This window comes from Neolamprologus brichardi, chromosome 17 (assembly GCF_056152115.1).
Source record: "Neolamprologus brichardi isolate AB-2024 chromosome 17, ASM5615211v1, whole genome shotgun sequence".
Classification (NCBI taxonomy): Eukaryota; Metazoa; Chordata; class Actinopteri; order Cichliformes; family Cichlidae; genus Neolamprologus; species Neolamprologus brichardi.
Genome location: NC_142120.1, coordinates 25,345,685 through 25,366,152, shown reverse-complemented (window position 1 = coordinate 25,366,152; position 20,468 = coordinate 25,345,685). Strand labels below are relative to the sequence as shown.

General features: G+C 40.5%; 1 protein-coding gene across 1 annotated transcript in view; it reads right to left on the bottom strand.

Moving 5' to 3' along the window:
- LOC102777500 (1-phosphatidylinositol 4,5-bisphosphate phosphodiesterase gamma-1-like) overlaps positions 1-18,449 on the bottom strand; it is a 42,244-nt gene extending 23,795 nt beyond the window's left edge. Inside the window, exons 1-4 of the mRNA XM_006803622.3 lie at positions 17,202-18,449; positions 5,895-6,044; positions 5,013-5,106; positions 508-555 (exon numbers count right to left, since the gene is read on the bottom strand). Of these exons, the coding sequence (XP_006803685.2) occupies positions 508-555; positions 5,013-5,106; positions 5,895-6,044; positions 17,202-17,472 (563 nt within the window). The 5' untranslated portion in view covers positions 17,473-18,449. The remainder of the gene's footprint in view (positions 1-507; positions 556-5,012; positions 5,107-5,894; positions 6,045-17,201) is intronic.
- Between the last annotated feature and the right edge of the window lie 2,019 nt (positions 18,450-20,468).

Below are 20,468 nucleotides of genomic sequence, written 5' to 3'. Positions count from 1 at the left end.
CCGTAGACAAATCGCACATGGATTACAGATTAACGAAGAAAACATATGCAACCTCAGAAATCAATAAGAGATTGCAGAAGGAAGCTAGGAAAGCAGGTAGAGTGAAAAAAATCTAGGTCAGCGCTCTTGGGATCTTTTAGGTTCAATGACCGCTATCACTACTGGTCTCAGACCTGCCACCTCCCACCTCTTTCTGTCTAGCTACTGTTACTATTTTCACAGGAGACAGGAAGTTGCCCTCTCCCGGCATCGCATCACATCACTTCCTCCTCCTTATCAGGGGGTGGCAGGCTGTTTGTCCTGGAGCTACTTCCACCCAAACAGAAGCCTGGATTTAAAAGAGTCTGCGTGATATTTGCCTCAGAGCATGGAGGTGTATGGGCAGGTCCCTGGCAGAGTCTCTTTGATGAGATCTGGATATGATTTCACCGTAATTCCACCTGCTGTGGCACCCACTAATGAGCATCCGTCATAGGCTTTACAACTGGGTGCCTGCATGTCACTCACCTGCCCTCGTGGCTCCTGTCCATGACTTCAAACTGTTTCCGCAGCCACCTACAGAGGGAGAGAGGGTAAAGTAATAGGAGAGAGAAAGCAACTTTTAAAAGTATTAAAATCCAACATACACAACTTCTGGGTACTGTGCTAAAACACTGAAGTTAAAGGAAAGCACTGAATATTTTTAGACTTTGTTTTAACTGTTAACATAGAAGCAGAACATGTATTCTGACAGACTGTGCTCTGAAAAGAACTCATTCTATTTAAAGTAAAACTAATAAATACTTTCCCGATGAGAATGTGCCCAGTGCATCATTTTTGGTCATACTAACTAAAACATTAAGTCTATGTTGTAGATTTCGGTTATTCTTAGAGTGAGGAAGGAACATTATCCATGGTGTGCTCATTTCCTAACAACTTGGGATTGCTGCAGATGGCTGCCTCTCCCTGAGCCTGGTTCTGGTGGAGTTTTCTTCCTGTTAAAAGGGAGTTTTTCCTTCCCACAATTGCCAAGTGCTTGCACCTGATTGTTGATGTTTTCTCTATATTATTATAGGGTCTTTCCCTTACATTATAAATTGCCTTGAGGCAACTGCTGTTGTGATTTGGTGCTATATAAATAAAATGGAATTGAAATAGAAATAAATAATAATATACTGGGAAAATTTGCACGATTTCCATGAAAGAAAATTGCCGGTCATAGTGCCCAGTCATTCAAGTAGGATATTTTGATTGTCTTTCATTAAGAGTATCCTTCTTTTTCTTTCTTTTAAAAAGATCATCATTTATATTTGGAATGAAAAAGTTTCACTTTTAATGTCTTCAATATTAGTGCTACTTACAACATACTGTAACATTACAAAGCTAATCTAATTAGTGTTCCAGTGTTAAAACACATGAAGACACACATTACCAATGTTATACAGAGTTTCCCTTTTTGTTTAACTATTAAACTTTCAAAGACATTGAAGTTGACTTTTGTCATAGGGTCTTTTGTCAAAATAAATGCCTTTATTTTAAGTATTCAGACAATGGTTCTCCATTTTATTCCCTTCGACCATTTCCAAACATAAACTGTGCTCACTATGTAGACAACAAAACTGTCTTTCTGCCATACAACACCTCTCTGTTCCTCTGCTTTCACCACACAAGCCAAAAAACTGCCTCCGCACATTTGTCTGGAGCAAATATTTTCATCCCAAAACAAATATTTGTCCTCGCTGCTGACTCACAATTCCGTTTCTGTCCAGGTCACCACTCCTTTGATATACCCAGATGTCACTTTATCACAAATATAGACAGTTTTAATGGTTTCCATTACTTCAGTTTTGTACTTTTAATTGGCACCAATTGGCCTCCCGTTTTGGTGGTTGTGGGGAGCATTGTCCAGTTTAATGTTTCATATTAAAAACCCAATTTCCGCACGCATATACAGCGAGGACAGTAAGTATTGAAGAAAGGGAGGTGCAAAAAGGCATGGGACACCAGCTGATATCTAGCATCTGCCACTTAGTGCAAATTAAAATCAGCTTTTTCAGTCCCAACTGATGGCTTATAAAATGGTGTCTCATTACCAAGGTGTCACAGAAGAAACATCTTATGATGGGTAAAACCAATGAGCTCTCTCAAGACCTTTGCAAAGTTATTGTTGCAAAATATACTGTTAGTATTAGTTACAGAAAAATTTCGGAACTACTCAAGGTTCCAGTGAGCGCTGTTGGATCCATAATCTGGAAGTGGAAAGAACATCATTTTACCATAAGCTGGCCATGACCAGATGCTCCCCACAAGATTTCAGACAGAGAACTGAAAAGAATTATCACAAGAGTTTCCCCAGAGCCAAGGACCACTTGTGCAGAGCTAGATGAACAAATGGAAAATTTACTGAGACATTCTTGTGAGAAACCAGCTTCCATCTATCAGGATGATGAAGATAAAACAGGGATGGAAGTTTCAGCAGGACAATGATCCCAAACACACAGCTGAGAAAACTCTCAATTTATTTCAGACAAAGAAAATAAAGCAGCTAGAACGACCCAGCCAATCACCTGACCTGAATCCAATTGCAACCTCATAGAAAAACAGAAGCCTCAGGATTTGAAGACTCTTTGTGTAGACCAAAATCACATACACACATATGTGTGTCTTATTTTGCCTTCCACACATTGTATTTCCAAAAAGCCCTAAGTTATACATTGCTTCTCATTAATAATGGATAGTGGCTGCTGTGCATTTGCCCCTCTCTCTTGCTGTCCACTACAACAAGAATTGAAATTGAATTGAAAATGATTGCCAAATGATGTGAATGTATAGGTAACGTGAGATGCAGAGACATTGCAGGTGAGGCACTGAAAAGCCTTTTTTTTTTAGTTTTGGGGAAGAGAGCGGGAGGGGGGGGGTGTATGATTTTCCTGTTCATTTTGTTTAGTTTTTGTTCAACAGTTTCCTGTTTTTTCCCAGAGAAAAGGAGAATTTCCTGTTGTTACTGCACTGATTATCTTCACCCCTATTTAAGTCAAATTCAACGTAGATCTTTTTTTCATTGTTAATAATCGATAAAAAATGTGGGCTATGGGGCTTGACCCATTGGGCTGTTGAAGTGGGGCATGCCAGAAAAAGTTTAAGAGTTCATGTTTAGATTTTGACTAAAGAAAAGCTACTTGTTAACCTATAGCTTCTGCTGAACCCAGCTGGCCAGTCTATATAGGTTCCTGTGGGCAACTTTACAGCATTTAAAAGCATGTTTACAGCCTTCTTTAGAAAGCTTCCCTCTTCATAATAACTCTGAGTGGGGCTAACTTCTTTTTAACTAATCAATCTGAATAAATGAGTTATAGATAATCAACCAGCCAAACTCCTTTGCAGGGAAAGGAAAGAGAGCATACTTGCTCCTTTATTGACTTCGTACACATCCATCACATCGAACTGACATCATTGACATCAACTGGAGTGAAATCAGAAAGACAAAAAAAAAATCTTAATAGGTTGTCATGTAAATACTACTAACACAAGAGACTACAAGTTAAGTTTCCTACACATATAATCTTATATTAACACAATAAAAAATGAGCAGGTTAGAATATACTTCTATTACTGGTTTGTCACAAAACACACTATAATCAGTTCCCAAAGAACTGATGGAACTCATATCCTTTGCTTTCCAAAGGATTGTTTTGATGAATGGTCTCAAAGGTGCAGCCATGCTTTCCCCATTATTCTCTGAACCTCCAGCTTCCTGTTTATTTAAATGTCAAAATAAAAGCTTCACAAACTTCTGACATTTAATAAAACATCCTGTACAGTAATACTTAGTAAGTAAGTAAAATTTTATTTATATAGCACATTTCTAGATAAAAGATCACAAAGTGCTTCACAAGGTATAAAAAAGTTAACAAAATGCAATTCTATTCTTTTTAGTTGTTACTTACTTACTGTCTCTTTAACACACTGAATAAAATCAGGACACGACATATTTCTATGTAAAGCAAAGCTGCAGAGTGCCTATATCACCATACTGCAGCAATTGGATCACTATTTGTGGAGGAATTTCTAACTTTCAGTTTCAAATCTATGATGTTCTAGCTAGACCCTGTAACTACTTACTGGATGTAAGTAGTTAATGTGAATTTGTGAGAACAGCACCCCCAAGGCTGGAGACGGAGCAATACTGGAAGAGCTTATGGGAGAATAATAATAATAATAATAATGGATTGGATTTATATTGCGCTTTTCAAGGCACCCAAAGCGCTTTACAATGCCACTATTCATTCACTCTCGCATTCACACACTGGTGGAGGCAAGCTACAGTTGTAGCCACAGCTGCCCTGGGGCAGACTGACAGAAGCGAGGCTGCCATATCGCGCCATCGGCCCCTCTGGCCAAAAGGAGAAGGATGCAACCCTTAAGGGCAATGCTCAGGGGCTAGTGGATCTAAGAGCAGACCACAGCAACCTCCCTAAACAGGGTCCAGTAACCATCACAGTGGCAGAAAGGGTCTCCAGTATGAAGAATTGGACAGTACCAGGCCCCGACATGGTTCACACCTACTGGTTGAAAAAGCTGACTGCACTCCACAAGCTTCTGGCAGTACTAATGAACCAGCTGCTAGTCGACGAGAGACACCCGGAATGGCAAACCAAAGGCTGGACAGTCCTGATCCTCAAGATCCCCCAGACCGGACCGGTCCCTTCCGGTGGTCTATATATGTGTAAGTATATGATTATTGTCTTCTACTCTTATTATTACTCATAATACAGATTTTCATACAGAGTTTCTTCTGATGTTTGCCATGGGTTTCTTGTGATACTTGTCATTCTGGTACAAAGCTACACTGATGTGATCAGAAGACCAACTGTAATAAATCTGAGAGTCTCTTTGTCGTTCCTCTACCTTTCCAGCACAAACTGTCCTTTAAGACGATGGACAGGAATGATTTGTGTGTTGATATAGGAGCATATCCATTTGTGTATATGAAGCCTCAGGTTTACAGCTCTCTCAAACACAAACACACAAACCTGTCAATCTGTTGTGGTGCCGGTGCCCTCTGCGTGTCCATCATTAACCAGTTGAGTCCAGTGATCCACATGTTGACTTCCTCCTCACTGAAGGCTACAAACACAAATTCACAGAGCAAGTAAAAGAATGTTTTAGGGCAACAATTGTCCTGCTAAAACTGAATTGTAGGTATTTTAAATTTTGTAGTTTTATTGTTGTGTTGAATTCCTCCAGAAATAAAAGGCCATACCCAACAGTAAAAGGATTCTCGTAACAAATATAACTCTGTATCAAAAACTATTAAAAACACACACAAACAAATAAGAGTTCATTTTCCCCATAATTGTTCTTTTGAAGATTTACACCTTCACTTGGAAACCAGTAGTTTTAAACCCACGTAGCTTCCATGTTTACTCATTATAACTGAGGTCTGTATGATTCATTGTAAAGTTACAGTACAATATAAAACATGGTTGTTTTATTTGTTGCTGAAAATCAAATTTTAAGATGTGATTTTAAGTTGATTACGTAACTAAGCTTTGCTTATATGGTCACTGGGCAAATTATGATGCTGTAGGCTATGACAGTGAACACCAGGGGCCCACCAACATATGTTTGCAGTAGAGCCTTAACATCATGATAGAGAAACCAAGTACATTGTTAGATTGTGTCAAAATGTGGCATTTTGACAGTAATTAAATAAACAGCAGTGCTAAACTGATTGTTTAAGATGAACAAAGTTGAGAAAATGAGTAACAGAAAATATGTTATGTGATGTGATGCGAGTTCTAGTTGAGCAGCAGACATGACTATGAGAAAAACCAAACAGTAGCTGTGAAAACACTTTGAGAATCATCAGTACACATACACAGACAGTAGCTTATATACACACACACACTGACCAGCTACACTGAGGGTCCGGAGGCGAAACTCCAGGCCGTACAGCACTATAAAGCAGTGGGTGGAGTCCAGCTTACGAGCCTCCTCAGGGTAGCGCTCAAAATCACGGGAGCCCTTCCCCAACCGCAGCTCCCGGATCTCCCGTATGTCGACTGTAGGAGGGAGAGAGAGAGGAAGGAAGGATTGTGTTGCATGAATGCAAATATGCACAACCATAAATCACACTTTGGCACGTTGTTCATTTCACTGCCAAACACACAGAAATCTGCTGCTGAAGAGCTGAACAAATACTCAGTGTTTGTGTGTGAGAGCCCAAAAACACACACTAACATTTCTGCTGACTGCAAACACACCGATGTTTAAGCTTTCCTTCCACATTATTAAAGGAAAAGATTCTCTAATGTATTTTTAATTTGAGACTCTAGTAGTTTTGCATTATTAACAGTGCGAGATTATACTTTCAGTCTCCCTTCTGATTGGCTTCTCCTTGGAAAAAGAAGTTTTGAATAACAGGTGGGTTGGGCCTCTGTACTCACAGCCAGAGCTGTGTGCCTGAGATGACCATATTAGGTCTATCTGCTCTCAATGACATCACAGAGCAAAGAGAAGAAAGAAAAATGTCTCAAATTGCGAGTTTAGAGCTAAACTTTTGGGTCTTGGGAATTACTTAGAAATATTCTGAACTCACTGAAACAGAAAAATAGATTAGGCCCCTTTTTATAATCATGGCTTTAAGCCACTAAATTTACTTAATTTCTTTTATTAACTTAATTAAAATGTACTGAGGATGCTCAACGACATTTCAAGAGTCCAGGGTACTGTTTCTCCCCTTATGACAGCTGGGATAGGTCTCAGTCTTAAGCATCTGGACAAAAAAATATTCGGCCTGCTATAAAACCAATTTGTACCTTTAGTCTCTGTGCAAGGAGCCAGATGGTGACCATGAAAACAACATAAATAGAGATAAACTTTGGTTAGAATTACAAAACCAAACATGAGAAAACTTTACTTTGATTCTGATGGTTGGAACTTCTTCTGGGATTCTGAAGCAAATTGTGAACATGCCTGTTCAATGTCAGGCTAAACTATTCTGTGACTAATACACCAGTAGGGCATATTGTAGGCACTGCAGTCTTCTTTCATAACATAAAGTTATTATAAATAAGTCATTTTTATTTCTCAAAATATAGCACGTCAAGCAGTTTTGTTTATTTGATGAAGATTTACATGCAATCTAACCGTTGGCTTATTTCCTGTGTCATATAAAGGCTTTCATAGATGTAATGCGCACTTGTGGCTCAGTCAGTGAAAGCTCCACTGGTAGGCTTATGGAGTCGGGTGACAGACCGCCGAATATGATGTAAACTCCGGCCTCTGCTTTGACACTGGCAGCAGTCGACACACCCACAAAGAAAACCCCAGCTTACTGACATAGCAGATGTCTTGTGCAAACACACATAAACATAGGCTCAAAAATGCTCTGCCATTCACAGACCACAGAAAGACCCACTGTAGCACACACACACTTGAACTGAATGTGACTTTTATAAGCCTGGATGTGATTTTTCCACCACAGAGGAGCTTCTTCCGAATAAAAACAGGAATCAAGCAGAAGCCCAACAGCTTTTTTCCCATTGGCATAAAAAAATCCCACCAGGAAAAAGCTATCTGTCCAAAATGTACACTGCAGGGGATACGCAAGAGGGAACACACAGCAGGGGAAAGAACAGTGTTCCGGGTCTTTATCAAGCCAAGGCCATCCTCAGCAGGTTGTAAATAATCTGGAATCAAACAGAAAGCTGGTTCCTATCTGAGCCTCCTGCATGTGGAGATGACATGGAGCACGTTTGGCATGAGATTAAGAGAAAGCCATTTTCCTCAGATGGAAATGTGGCCGTACTTCATTGAGATGGAGTCCAGCACTGGAAGCAGCAATTTCTTAACCAGAAAAGATCTGCTTGGTATCAGTACATGGAAATAATAACTTTATAAGATGTAAAAAAACCACCATTATAAACATAAATGATTCACACATACATTAGCTTAAAAAATATCCCTTTGATTGTCTCAAAGTGAAAATCATGGTGAAATTTAAAACAAGATCCAGGTTATTTGTACTTGGAAATACTAACCTGGTGTTGCACTCAAACTAAACCAAGAGGAAACACAGCTAATGTTTGCTTGGTAACTCTTAATAGCGGTCTTCATGATCATATACAGTCATGTGTAAAAGAAAGTCTTCACACGAATGAGAACCAAGAAAACCTCTAAAAGCACATAGAGCAGAGCTTAAGGTTTCAAAGGTACATCTGAACAAACAACAAGACTTCTGACAAGAAAAGAGACAAAAGTGGAAATGTTTGGCCATAATGCATAATGCACAAAGCATACCAGCGCAAACACCTCATACCAACTATCAAGCACAGTGGGGGGGGTTGGGGGGAGTGGACTTGTTTTGCAGCCACAGGACCTGGACACCTTACCTTGACACCTTGAATCAACTATAAACCCCTTTGTATACCAAAGAGTCAAATGTGATGCCATCTGTCTGACAGCTAAAAGTTGTCTGAAACTGGGTTCAATTCAATACAATCTTATTTATACAGCGCCAAATCAAAACAACAGCCACCTCGAGGCACTTTATATCGTAAGGTAGACCCTAAAATAATACATACAGAGAGAACCCCAACAATTATATGACCCCCTATGAGCAACCACTTTGGCGACAATGGGAAGGAAAAACTCCCTTTTAACAGGAAGAAACCTCCAGCAGAACTAAGCTCAGGGAGGGGCGGCCATCTGCTGGGGAGAGAGAAGACAGATAGATGTCATGCAACAGGACAGTGATCCCAAACACAGCAGCAAGCCTGCAACAGACTGGCTGAAAAAGAAAAGACCTAGTCAGAGCCCAACACCAAAAACTTTCACTTTTTTAAGTCTAATTTTATTTTTGTTTGTCTGATGCATCATAAAACTCCTTTTTATGCCATGGCCTTTTTTATATCCCTCAAGCTAGACATGTAAAAAACAAAAATGCCCCACTATATGCATCAGTCATGAAGCTATACAAAGTGCTTCACAGTCTAAGCTGAGTCACTTTCTTCCCAAACTAATTTTAGAAATACCTCAAAAACCTCCTATTTGTTTTCCTCTGCTCGCTCTCGTTATTATTTCCTGCCATTTAGTTTGGACTCCGGACAATAAGGCAAACAGGCGCTCAGCTCACCAAACGTCACACTTCGCTCACCATGACTATGGCAGCACGCACCCAGCCTTTCCCACTCCGCAGTACGCAGAGACTGATAAATACCACACATATTACGGTCTTTAATCCAGGTCTAAACTGTAAACATAGCTTTGATAAAGACACACGGACTCTGCAATCTAAAGTAAAATTTAAAGAATAAGTAGGGAGATGTATCCAAAGGGCCAATTGCACATTTAGCATGTAAGAGTGTGAGATAATGTCAGAAGCCTCACAGAAAGAAAATACAAGGTAAACCTCCATCACAAAAAGAGATATAATCAGTTGTTTTATCATGAGAGCAACTTATGAACTTCTCTGGTTTGCTGTCAATACTCAGTGCTAGACGGACACTGGCTGTAGAAACACTCCTAAAAGCCATTTCGTGCATAGCTGACCTAAAACCACACACCACTGATAGCTGCGGTGGACTTCCAGTGAAACAAATTTCTCCTGGTACAGCTAGTAACAACATTTCCTGCCAGTTGGAACAAATAGTTTATGGCAGCTCAAAGAATTTGAATTGAAGGGAGGGAGGTGTTTAGGTTAGACAAGGACTAAATAATGAACGGTTAGAAGGACTCCTCAATGAAAAGCTTGATATGACATAACTGTAACATGGTCTAATAGTATTATTGTTGCGCAAAACGATGAACTCAGCTGACATCCAAACATAGATGTATAGCCCAGCTAGACAAGGCAAATTGTTTTAAGAAATGTGAAAGACAGATATTAGATGCCCCCCTGCTTGGCCATAAACCAATCTCACCGAAAGAGAATCAAGGTCACAACCCAAATCATGGCAGAATCTAATAATCAGCCAGTTAAACTCAGCAGTCTTTAAGTGTCCAGTGTTCCTAACTCCCAGACCAACACAGCTGCAGAACTGGATTCAGGCACTTCAAATACATGTAAACTGGTCATCAGAGGCGGACTGATACTGTGGCCTATGGACAAACTATGCAACACGACTAAAGGATATTTCTCTTCTCTCTTCTTTACTTTTTCATTTTCATTTAGTTATAAATGTAGATACTGAAAGACTGCCAAACAGCTTATAACAGACAATAATTTAGGCCCATGTATAAATAGGTAGGACTCTTCAGACACTTTTCTTTCCAAGCTCCTTAGACTACAATGACCTGGATGACTGAGAACCTTCACAGACATAGGGCTCTACTGGTAATTATGTTGCATCTTCAGGAAGAGACATGCGTGGTAGCCATGCAGGGAGCGATGGAGAGCCTGAAGCCAACCAACACTGTGCTCCAGGACTGGTGAGGTGAAACACCTCTGGTGATCTGTACACAAAGGCACCTACTACTGCTAATAGGCAGGTTCACTTGTCAAAAACCTTTACACCTTTTACTTCTTTTCGACAATCTTGTCAACCAAATAATGTAGTTGAACTAAATTTTGAGTTGGCTCTGAAGGAGGGGAGAAAGTGCATTGCTGTAAAGGAAAATGTTCATGCTAGACAAGAGAAAATGACAGCTTGATAGTAAAAATGAATACAAAAATGCAATTTATCCAATTTTTAGTGCTGTCAGCATTAATCTCGTTAAAATGACGTTAACGCCATAACCACATTAACGCGGCAAATCTCCGTTAGCGAGTTAGCGTGGGTCATCCCGTGCGTGGGACTGCACGGCGTCAACGCATTAGAGCGGTTAGCTTGTTACCGCGTTAGCGCCGTACAGCCCCATGAAGATTAACGCTGATAGCACGACTTTTTTTTCATAAATACTAAAAGACAAAATCATACCTAAAATTTATATTCGATTAACTGCTAAGCACTGAATAATGCCTGGCTCTATCCTTGTTTTTCACTCTAATGGAGACAATAAAATAGAAGGAAAACATTTACTGAGGTCACAGATCAAATAACAAAGGAGAGGTTTTTCCACATACTTACAACCTTCTTTTAGTGACCACAGGAGTTGCCCCCTGCTGGCCATTATAAAGAATGCAGACTTCATTTTTCAGATTCTGAAGCTACTTTTCTATACTCTGTATGGTCCCAGCTTAATGGAGCTAAAGAAAAAAATTTAAAGATGGGAGGACAATCGACACCGCTGAGAGCAATCTCATATTTTTCAGCATAGTGATCTTACATATGCACATTTCAGATAAACTGACTCTGGCTAACCCTAATCAAGGACAAAATTGTTCCTTGTTGATTCAAATCACTCTGAGTATCTCAAACATCCAACTCCTCATTTGTGGACCATGTCTCTGCTTCCTGTAGATGACGCTGGGCCTTTTGTTTTCGGCCCTTCAATCTGAGGCAGGAAGTGAGACACTCCTTGATAACCCCATACTTCCTTTGCCTCAAGATTTAATACCTCCACTGTTTGCCAAAGTGCTCATCTCAGACAAAAAACACTGAATCCAAGCATGCAGGTGTGTACATAGCTGAGCAAACAGTAGGGGAAAAAAAACAACAAAAACAAAGGAAAGAAAAGCAGGAGAGAAGGGGAAGGTCATGATGTTCTAAGCGTGAGATAAATGAGCCTGTAACTGCAAAAAGAAAGTGAAAGACAGCAGAGTGAGAAAATAATGTGGGAGGTCAGAGAAAATCTGGAAATGAGAAGGGTGTTTAGGTGAATGCGTGGGGGCAGGAAAATGAGAAAGAACAGCTGGGGGAAGAAAATGGAGAGGCGAGAGGAGGAGGGATAAACATGGGTGGCTGAGAGTAAGAGCTGTGGGAGCTAAAGTCAAGGAGAGACCTGCTGAATTCCTAGAATCTACTGATGAGTTTGTCCAGTGGGAGGTTTTTTGTGTTTTTGTGTAAACAGGGTGTTTTTGTTTTTACCATTGTGGGAATGTGTAGACTTGGACAGAGTAGGTGTTCTCTGTGATTTTGTACATGCTCACACTTGAATGTTTTTCCCTTCATTAGCCAAGGTGCTGTTTTTTGCTAGGTTTACAATTAAGGTTAAATCAGCCTCTGAGCGTTCAGAGAAAGATTGGCAGAGGAGAGTTGGGGCAACTACAGATAACTAAACAGTATTAATAAATTCTTCATTATTCACCTACTGGACATCATCTGCAGAGCAAGTGACAACATCTGATTGTGAAAAATGAGATGCAGAGAAGTCCAGAAACCATCTTTTACTTACAGTCTGTGGTTCTAACAACTGTTGACTTGCCCAACCCTTTAAATGACTGCTAGCTTAAGAAATGATTACTGATACTGAACTGTTTGTTGTTGAAACAGAGGGCCGAGATGGCACACGTGAACTTTGCTACAGTTTGAATATCACAGCTCAACAATTTAAAAGACAAAAAAGGAAGGTCATCTAAAAACGATAGGCTAGCTTTTCTGTGTTCTCCCAGCTTCTGTGCTGTATGTTTTAGCTTTTCATTGCGAATGTGTTCATGAAATAGTTCGTGAAAAGTTTTAATGTTTTGTGTTGTTAGATGTGAAAAAAAGATTTTTTATTTATGTTTATTCCTTTTTACTTTTGTTTACTTGAAGGCAATTTGCCATCAGACCCCAATTTACAGATTTGTGTTCATGGGCACAAACTTAAGTTGCTTTTAAAAGGTGAAAGAGTCCACATTTGAAGGCTGAAGAGACTGGCAGTGGGACCAATAATTTCATTCTGCTGCTCACACAACAGACAATGATCGAAACCCTCACAAAGCAAATAACACAATATATCTTATTATTAAGCCATTCGTAAGCCAAATTACACAATGACTTTAATAAAAATCAGTGGCAACAGATCCTGTAGTGAATCCTAACTTCAAATGTATGTCATGGTTTAGGGCTGCTTTTCAAGGAAAATGTCTGATTGGCAGCAGCCTCATTTTTCAGCATGACAATGACCCCAAACACAACCAGTAAAAGCATACTTAGATACAAAAACACAATGAAATATTATCGGTCATGGACTCGCCTCCCCAGAATCCAGACCTGAACTTTATTGAAGTGGTGTGGGATCATCTTGACAAATAACAGCACAAAGGGCAGCCACCATCCAAAGAAGAGCTTAAGAAGCTTGGAGTGCTACTCATGAAGAATACTTATCGAAATTACAAGGAGGCTGTCCTGAACCACTCTCTTGTTGCCTTATAGATTATATATCCATTTATGTTTGGATAGCTTTCAACAAATCGCTGCACCAATTTCCAATTTTTCACAGAAATTCAGTTGTCTCAAGACTTACAGAATATTGTATATATATATTTGTATATATGACCTACTTGGTTTGGTTTAAAAAAAATCATGGCTTGGATCAAAATACAACACCTGACACCTATTTTAAACCTCAGTTTTCTTGGTTGTCAGGGTTATGCGTCGCCTCTGAAGAGTTGCTGGAGTTAAAATAACACATGGCAGACAGAAGGAAACTCTAGCATGCCAGTTGTGAATACCATAAGTTTTCTCAATACTAACAGAATCTGTAACAAATCCACCCCCGGGCAACAAAATCCAGGACGCAGACAATAGCGTCCACACCCCAGACAGGACGAATCAACAGCCCAACAACAGCCGCCTGCTTTAAGTTTACCACTGCCACTTGACTCCACTCCAATAGGCTGTCTCAGTCGTCTAAGCCCACAACCCGCCAGTCAGTCAGTCAGGAGGTTGGGCAGCCGGCAGAAAAGCTAAAGGTGGCCAAAGATCCACGCCGCAGCAGCATGTGTGCTGAGAGTGACAGGCAGGCTGACTTGGAGGAAACAGAGGTCACAGGGTCATGATCTGTCTGTCCTCTGAGGACCCTGTCACAGTGTCGGGGTGGGAGACACTCCGACACTGTGGGGAACAGCCTGCCACAGCAAAATGTCATTTTACAGCAACACTTTTACAAACCTGTTTTTTCAAAGGATCAGTTAACTATATGTTTTTGCTCCAAGCTTAAGCAGCATCCAGATCTCAGAGATTTTTGCATCACCAGCAAAACAATGCCTTTTTCCTGAGCTTTCAACCACATCAGGTCTGGTTTTCATCCAGTGACTACAGAGGGAATCTCATAGCTCAAAACCCCCGAAAAAGGACAGCTACTGAGCCATGAGTTCCATGAGAAATCAAACTTTAAAGCTCTAAAACACTCTTAAAATTGTTAAATACAAAACCTTTATAAGGAATCTGAATTAGAGCGTAAAACTGGACAAATTTAGTTTTAAATCAGAAGAAACTTGATTAAACAGTTGGCTAAGCCTTCAAAGCCAGCTTTTCCTACATTTACTTTGAAGTTGGTTTTATTTTAGGCAGTCAAAGTTTCTTTGCCCACAGGCGCACTGTGGAAAAAGAAAGTGCTGTACACACAAACACACACGGTGTGCATAAATATTTGTGTCATTTGGTTTGTAAAACCTCACTTTCTTTATCCATAGTGCACTTATGGACAAAGAAAGTGAGACTGGCAAACATAAAAGCAACAAAATGTGTAATTTTTGTAAATTTGCACTGTCTCAGTATAAGGCCTCACTAGGCACTTGACTGTACTTTTATCCTTTATCCTGCCGCCATAACAGATAAAAATTAACAGTAAACTGTATCTTAAAGGGTCACAGCTGGTACGCTGTATTTAAAAAAATGGATGGATGGATGGATGGATTTAAAAGATGTAACTGCTTGAAGGTGGTGTTTTCAAGAAGTGGATTTCACACTGTTCAGGACATTAAAGCAGAGTGTGGTTTAGGACAGGTCTCTATTGACAATGGCACCTGCAAAAATCCTCATTTTGAGGCTTTAAAAAACTTTGCAGCCCAGTGACCAACATCAAGGTGTCCATATCCATCTTTTACATACAGTCTATAGTTGGTAATCGCCTCTTAAAAGCGTGAACACAGAGCTGAGGAAGCAGACTGTGGTGTCCTGTTTCTTTGCTTGTCAGCATATTTCACTGACACCTAATCGTTGGCTGATACTTCAACATCTTCTGATACAGAATCTGTGCGTGTGATTTGTGGAAAACAGTGCCATCATATCCTGTATGAATGTGTTATTCTCAATAGTTAAAAGATTTCTGAGCACAAATATTTAAAATCAATCAAACCTCTGCTATAGAGAAATACACCCAATTATTGTTATTTTGCTAGCTGTATTTATATTGCATTTTTATAATGTTTTTTCATAACTATGTAATCACTGTATGTATCTGGATATTTGTTTGTTATATATATTATTTTTTAATAATAGACATAGATTCTCTTTTTTTCAATAAAGAGAATTCTCTGTATGCCTCCATCCCTTATTTACAGCAGTGTTGCCAACTATATATCTCTATATCAACTATTTTCTCTAGATTTACCCACTTTTTATAGCCCTACAACAGCCCCACCTCCCAAAGAAGAAGAAAAAATACACAGTACCACATCACGCAATTATGCCTTGCTTTCAGAACAAGGTATTCTCTCTGTACGGATCAGCAGTGAGCACTCAGACAGAGGCTGTACTGTGTGAGGTGTGTAAAAAAAATGTTAAGAAGTTCAATGGGATCTATTGTTCTCCTTCATTTAACTCATAAATATAGCGTAAACACAGCCATTAACATTCATTTGTGTGAATGCAAATCTTTGTCACATCCGCAGATTTATCTTTGAGGCTTGATGAGTCTGTGAACATGGGTGTGATGGTTCAAGACAGAAGGCCTTTCTGTGCTGCTGCCTCAGCTTCAGGTCATCAAACACATGATCCACTGCCCCTGCTGTTGAGCTCTCATTATTTAATAGCAGAAATCTTGCATAAGTGCAACAAGTTAGGGAGCATATGAGCATACACATAAATACACATAATAACTGTTTAACATTTTTATACAGACTACAGTTTGTAATGGGATGATTGTAAATAAAGAAAGGAAACAGGGGTCAGGACATAATTCTGATAATGTGAATTATATATTGATGGCTAATTAGCCAAGTGCTCATGTTGCTTATGCTAGTTAGCCCTGTTAAGCAGATTAACACCTGGAGAAAACTGTATTGATCACTGCCTTTCATTTCAGCTTTTAATTTAACTGACGTGAGAAAATCTGCTGTCTAGTGTTGGCACTACATGTATGTGAGACTGTTTCTAACCATTTTTATATGGAGCATAATATCTATTTTGAAGGTTTTTCAGGTAAAGACTGAACTGGAACATCAGAATATTGGATTTTCTTTAATAACCTTATCTTAATGAAGTGATGATGTTGTTTTTTTTTAAATTCTCATTTACTGCCTTAAAAAAAAGCCAGGTATCAACCTAAACCAGACAGAAAACAGCGAGCAGAGGAGAGAATCAAGCACAATGGTACCAAAACAGCAGTAGAGACTTTCACAATGAGCTGAAAGAGTCCACATAAATAACATCATACTCAGATTTCTAATAATGCGTTACATGCATGGTCAGCAGCTCTGACCATGTGTCAAACTCCAGTCCTCGAAAAACTTTGAAATGTGTCCCTGCTGCACAAACCTGAATAAAATTAGGTCATTGGAAAGACTTGACTGCATGCCGAGGTGGCAACCCCTAACCCTTGTGCAAGTAAGTTTAAATAAATGTAAGTTTTAACTTCTAAAAGTACTTTTATTGCACCATATTCATGAGCTGCTGTACCATGAATCAAATGGCTGAATTGCCACCTCAGCATGCAGTCAAGTTCCATAGAGTTCTGATAATGACCTACTAATTTTCTCCACGTGTTGCAGGACGGACACATGGAAACGTTTCAGGACAGCGGCCTTCGAGGACTGGAGTTCGACACCTGTGATGTAGAGCAAACCTATACGTTTATGGGATTGGTTCTTCAGGTTGTTTTATATGGAGCGCTGCTGTCTGAATCTGTGGTCTTGTTTCAGAACAGCTCCAAGATGGAAAGGCTCAACCAGGTTGACTCTTTGGTTGACTCAAACACACTTCTGCATCTTATAAATGTGAGACAGATGTTTCCATGGTTTAAACGTGCTTGTGTTTTGCGGGCTGGTTTAAACTTGGCAGACACAAACATTGGATTAGCCTTAAAAGCACAATTGTTTCACTGCTGCTAGTTTAGAAGAACTGTTTGACTTTTCAACATGAATTACTGACTTTAAACATTTCACAAAAATCAATCCCCAATTTTATACTTACGCTCTCCTTCTATTTTGTCTGGGTTTCTGCTCCACACTATCTGCCTCGTGTCCTGCCTTATCTGGAACGTTCTCCTCTCAGGGCGCTGAGACTTTTTCTGATAGAAGATGGTCATTACTGTGCCCATTTCCAGGCTGTGGAGGATGCGGGCACCTGCCTCAGACCAGTCCAGCATCCTGGAGACCATGACTGAACCAGCAGCCCCTGCAACACTACTGGGGGCATCCTCAGCACAGCCATTGAGGCAGCCACTGAATCTGGCTGCACACATCTTCACTGCATCGCTAAAAGTAAACCTTGCTGGATTACTAATCTGTTGTGATTTCTCGAATAGATCCTTCAGTCACCAGCTGCAAGCAACAAGGACAGGGGTATTCAACATGTTCAAGCCCACTGGGGTCAGGAGGAAATCTGGTTATGAACTGTGTCAGTTGGGGCAGCCAGAGTGAATAAAACTATTCCCCAGTAAAACACAAGCTAAAAGGCATCAGTCAGCAGCTGCACAGCTCAAACACCAACACGTCTGAGATGTGAACTGTCCTCTGGTACTCTGGAGGGGGGGAGTGTATTCCTGTCTTATCCTTTCCAGATGCTTCTGGCAGCACACCAGTGAAATCCACTTGGGGTGAGTTCTCATCACCGCCAGACAGCCTGATGATCCGGCTTTAAATCCTGCTTGGACGCCTCGCTGCTCTCGCTGGGCTGGTAAACAAGATGTGGATGCCCTCACCGCTGACTGACGAGAATCAAGTCGGGGCTGGCGACAAAGACGCTGGGTTATGCAATAACGAGCCGGGCAAATACCGGAGTGGCGGCGGAGAGGAGGACGGGCAGCGGCGGCCGCTATGTGGCGGCTTCACGGAGACGAAGAGACGCGCGGATGGGAGAGCACGGAGCAGCCGCGACGAGACTCGGGAGCGCTCCCATCTGCCGAAGCATTCTGCTCCCTTCTCCCTCTCTGTTCCTCCTCTCCCAGCTCACAGGATCCACACACCCGTGGTAGAAAACCCCTTGAGACGGGTGCGAGGCTGTGCTGTTAATTTCACCAGGTCCTCCCTGCTGCTCCTTCCCCAGGATGTCGCTCTCTGTCTCTGGATCTGTGCGTATCCTCAGCTTCAACGCCAGAGGTCTTGAGAGGAAATTAGTGCCAGCAGACCGGAAAAGCTTGATCCGACTTTTTTTTTTTTTTGCCTGCTGTACAGTATCTGAGGGAAGATGAGGGGAGTAGAGGGAGAGTCGCAGGGACAGCCAGAGAGGGAGAGAAGCCAGAGAACAGAGCGCCCTCTGCCGGCCTCTACAAGATCTGCAGGTGAAAGCGTTTTCTGCAGCGAATGCGCAGTGGACTCAGCGGGTATCTGGGCATGTCAGGAGGTTAAGTGCGGTTCAAATTACAAAGGTCACTGATGTGTCACCCAGTAGCAGTAAATCAAAGGTTTTACGGGACTGGTGAGCTCGCTAGAGGTTGTTCTTTTTGTTTATTTTGTTTTGTTTTTATGTCGTAGCTGAAATTTAGATTTCCAGGACATTATACATATAATCGTTTTAAACTAATACTGTTAATAAGGGGAGCATGTTTGGGAGCATTTTGATGGATTATCTGACCAACATGTTTGCAGTGTACAACAGACCATTCAGCAAGTTTGTGCTTTAATTCTGGGGGGTGAAATTGTAGTGGCTTATCAGTCCATTACCTAGCACTAATTAGCCAATATGTCTGCATCTTGCGCTTATTTTATGGATGCACTTTGCAAATTGCGTGTGCTATTTAATATGCCCCCATTCTTTCCAAATATAGTAATGTATGTCCTTGAAATAAAAAGAATACTGGTTAGAGTCAGAATCTGAGTCTAAAACCAGTTTGTCATGTCCATCTAGTATATACAGTATTTCTTAACCGCTTCCACTCCCTCCTCTGGGGTATCCCTAAAAAGTCACCATGAACTCTGTTCAAAATGCTGCTCTGTGGTTTCTTAATGTACCTATTAGAACTAATTTTAGGATTGTATTGATCACTTTTTTTTCTTCCTTTTTTTTTTGCGTCACTGTAGCAATCGGAATTGTCTTCTGAAGTCCAAGGAAAATGCCCAGATTGATTTTGCCAAGTGGACCTTTTGCTATACTGGTCCACTTGATTGTCACAGTTAATTAGAATTTTGTCAGGATTTTTTTTATTACTTTTTTAATTTTAATATTGTTATTTTATTTTAAGTCATTACAATCAGAACAAACATAACTGGGGGATGACAAAGAGAAAGAAAAAGGATAGAGAGGTTGGGAGAGAATGAACAGAAGGATAGGAAAAATAGAGAAGAAGTCCAAATATATGTGGACCTAACAGGATAATAAATTGATTCTCATCTTACTGCACAATGCAAAACTTTAGTAACTTTTATTATGTACAGTACTTTGCAGAAGTCTTGAGCCACTAGTCATTTATTTTTCTTATAATAAAAAATACATTCTTCTAACTTTTAAAGTGGTCCCGAGCAATAGCTCAAGGTCTTTCAAACTTTTTTTTCTGGAGATTTTCACTCGTTTTCAGTCGGGTCTATGCACATCGCCACTTTTGTTTTTTAAGTCACTTACCACTGACCTATCAGCAGTGTTGGGGAGTAACGGAATACATGTACCGCCGTTACGTATTTAAAATACAAAATATGAGTAACTGTATTCCGTTACAGGTACCGTTTAAAAAGTGGTATTTAGAATACAGTTACTTTGTTGAAATAAATGGATTACACGGTGGTATTTTCCTGTTTCATATTGTGGCGGGTCAGGACTGTTTGGGTTTTGTTTGACAGCTACGTTCTGTTGTTCCAGGCGGCAGCGTTACGGTTGCCATGGTTACAGGGTGACGCTCTCTCTCTCTGCGTGTTTCCTGGGTGAGAGAGCGCCTGATGTTGTTGTTGTGCTAAGCTAACAGGCAGAATGCTACAGGTATAGCTCTAAAGAATGTAGCATCATAGGCAGTGTAGTCCGTGCTGCAGGGAGAATGGACTGCCATACACGTTATGTGTCTGTGAGCGAGGGAGGGAGAAAAAGGAAAAGTACGAGCTGTCATAGAGCAAAAACGGGAGCTGGAAGCATGTAAATATAATAATAACCACTGCAGCCAAGAAGAGTGCCTGACGAGCCCAGTTGTAAGTAAGCTATTAAGACTCGACTGTACACCGTGTTCGTGTTTTCCTCCAAAAACAATAAGTTCCGTTGGAGCAGCCTTTCAACGCCTCTCTCTGTCTCTCGCAAGCAAAGTTGACCCAGACAACG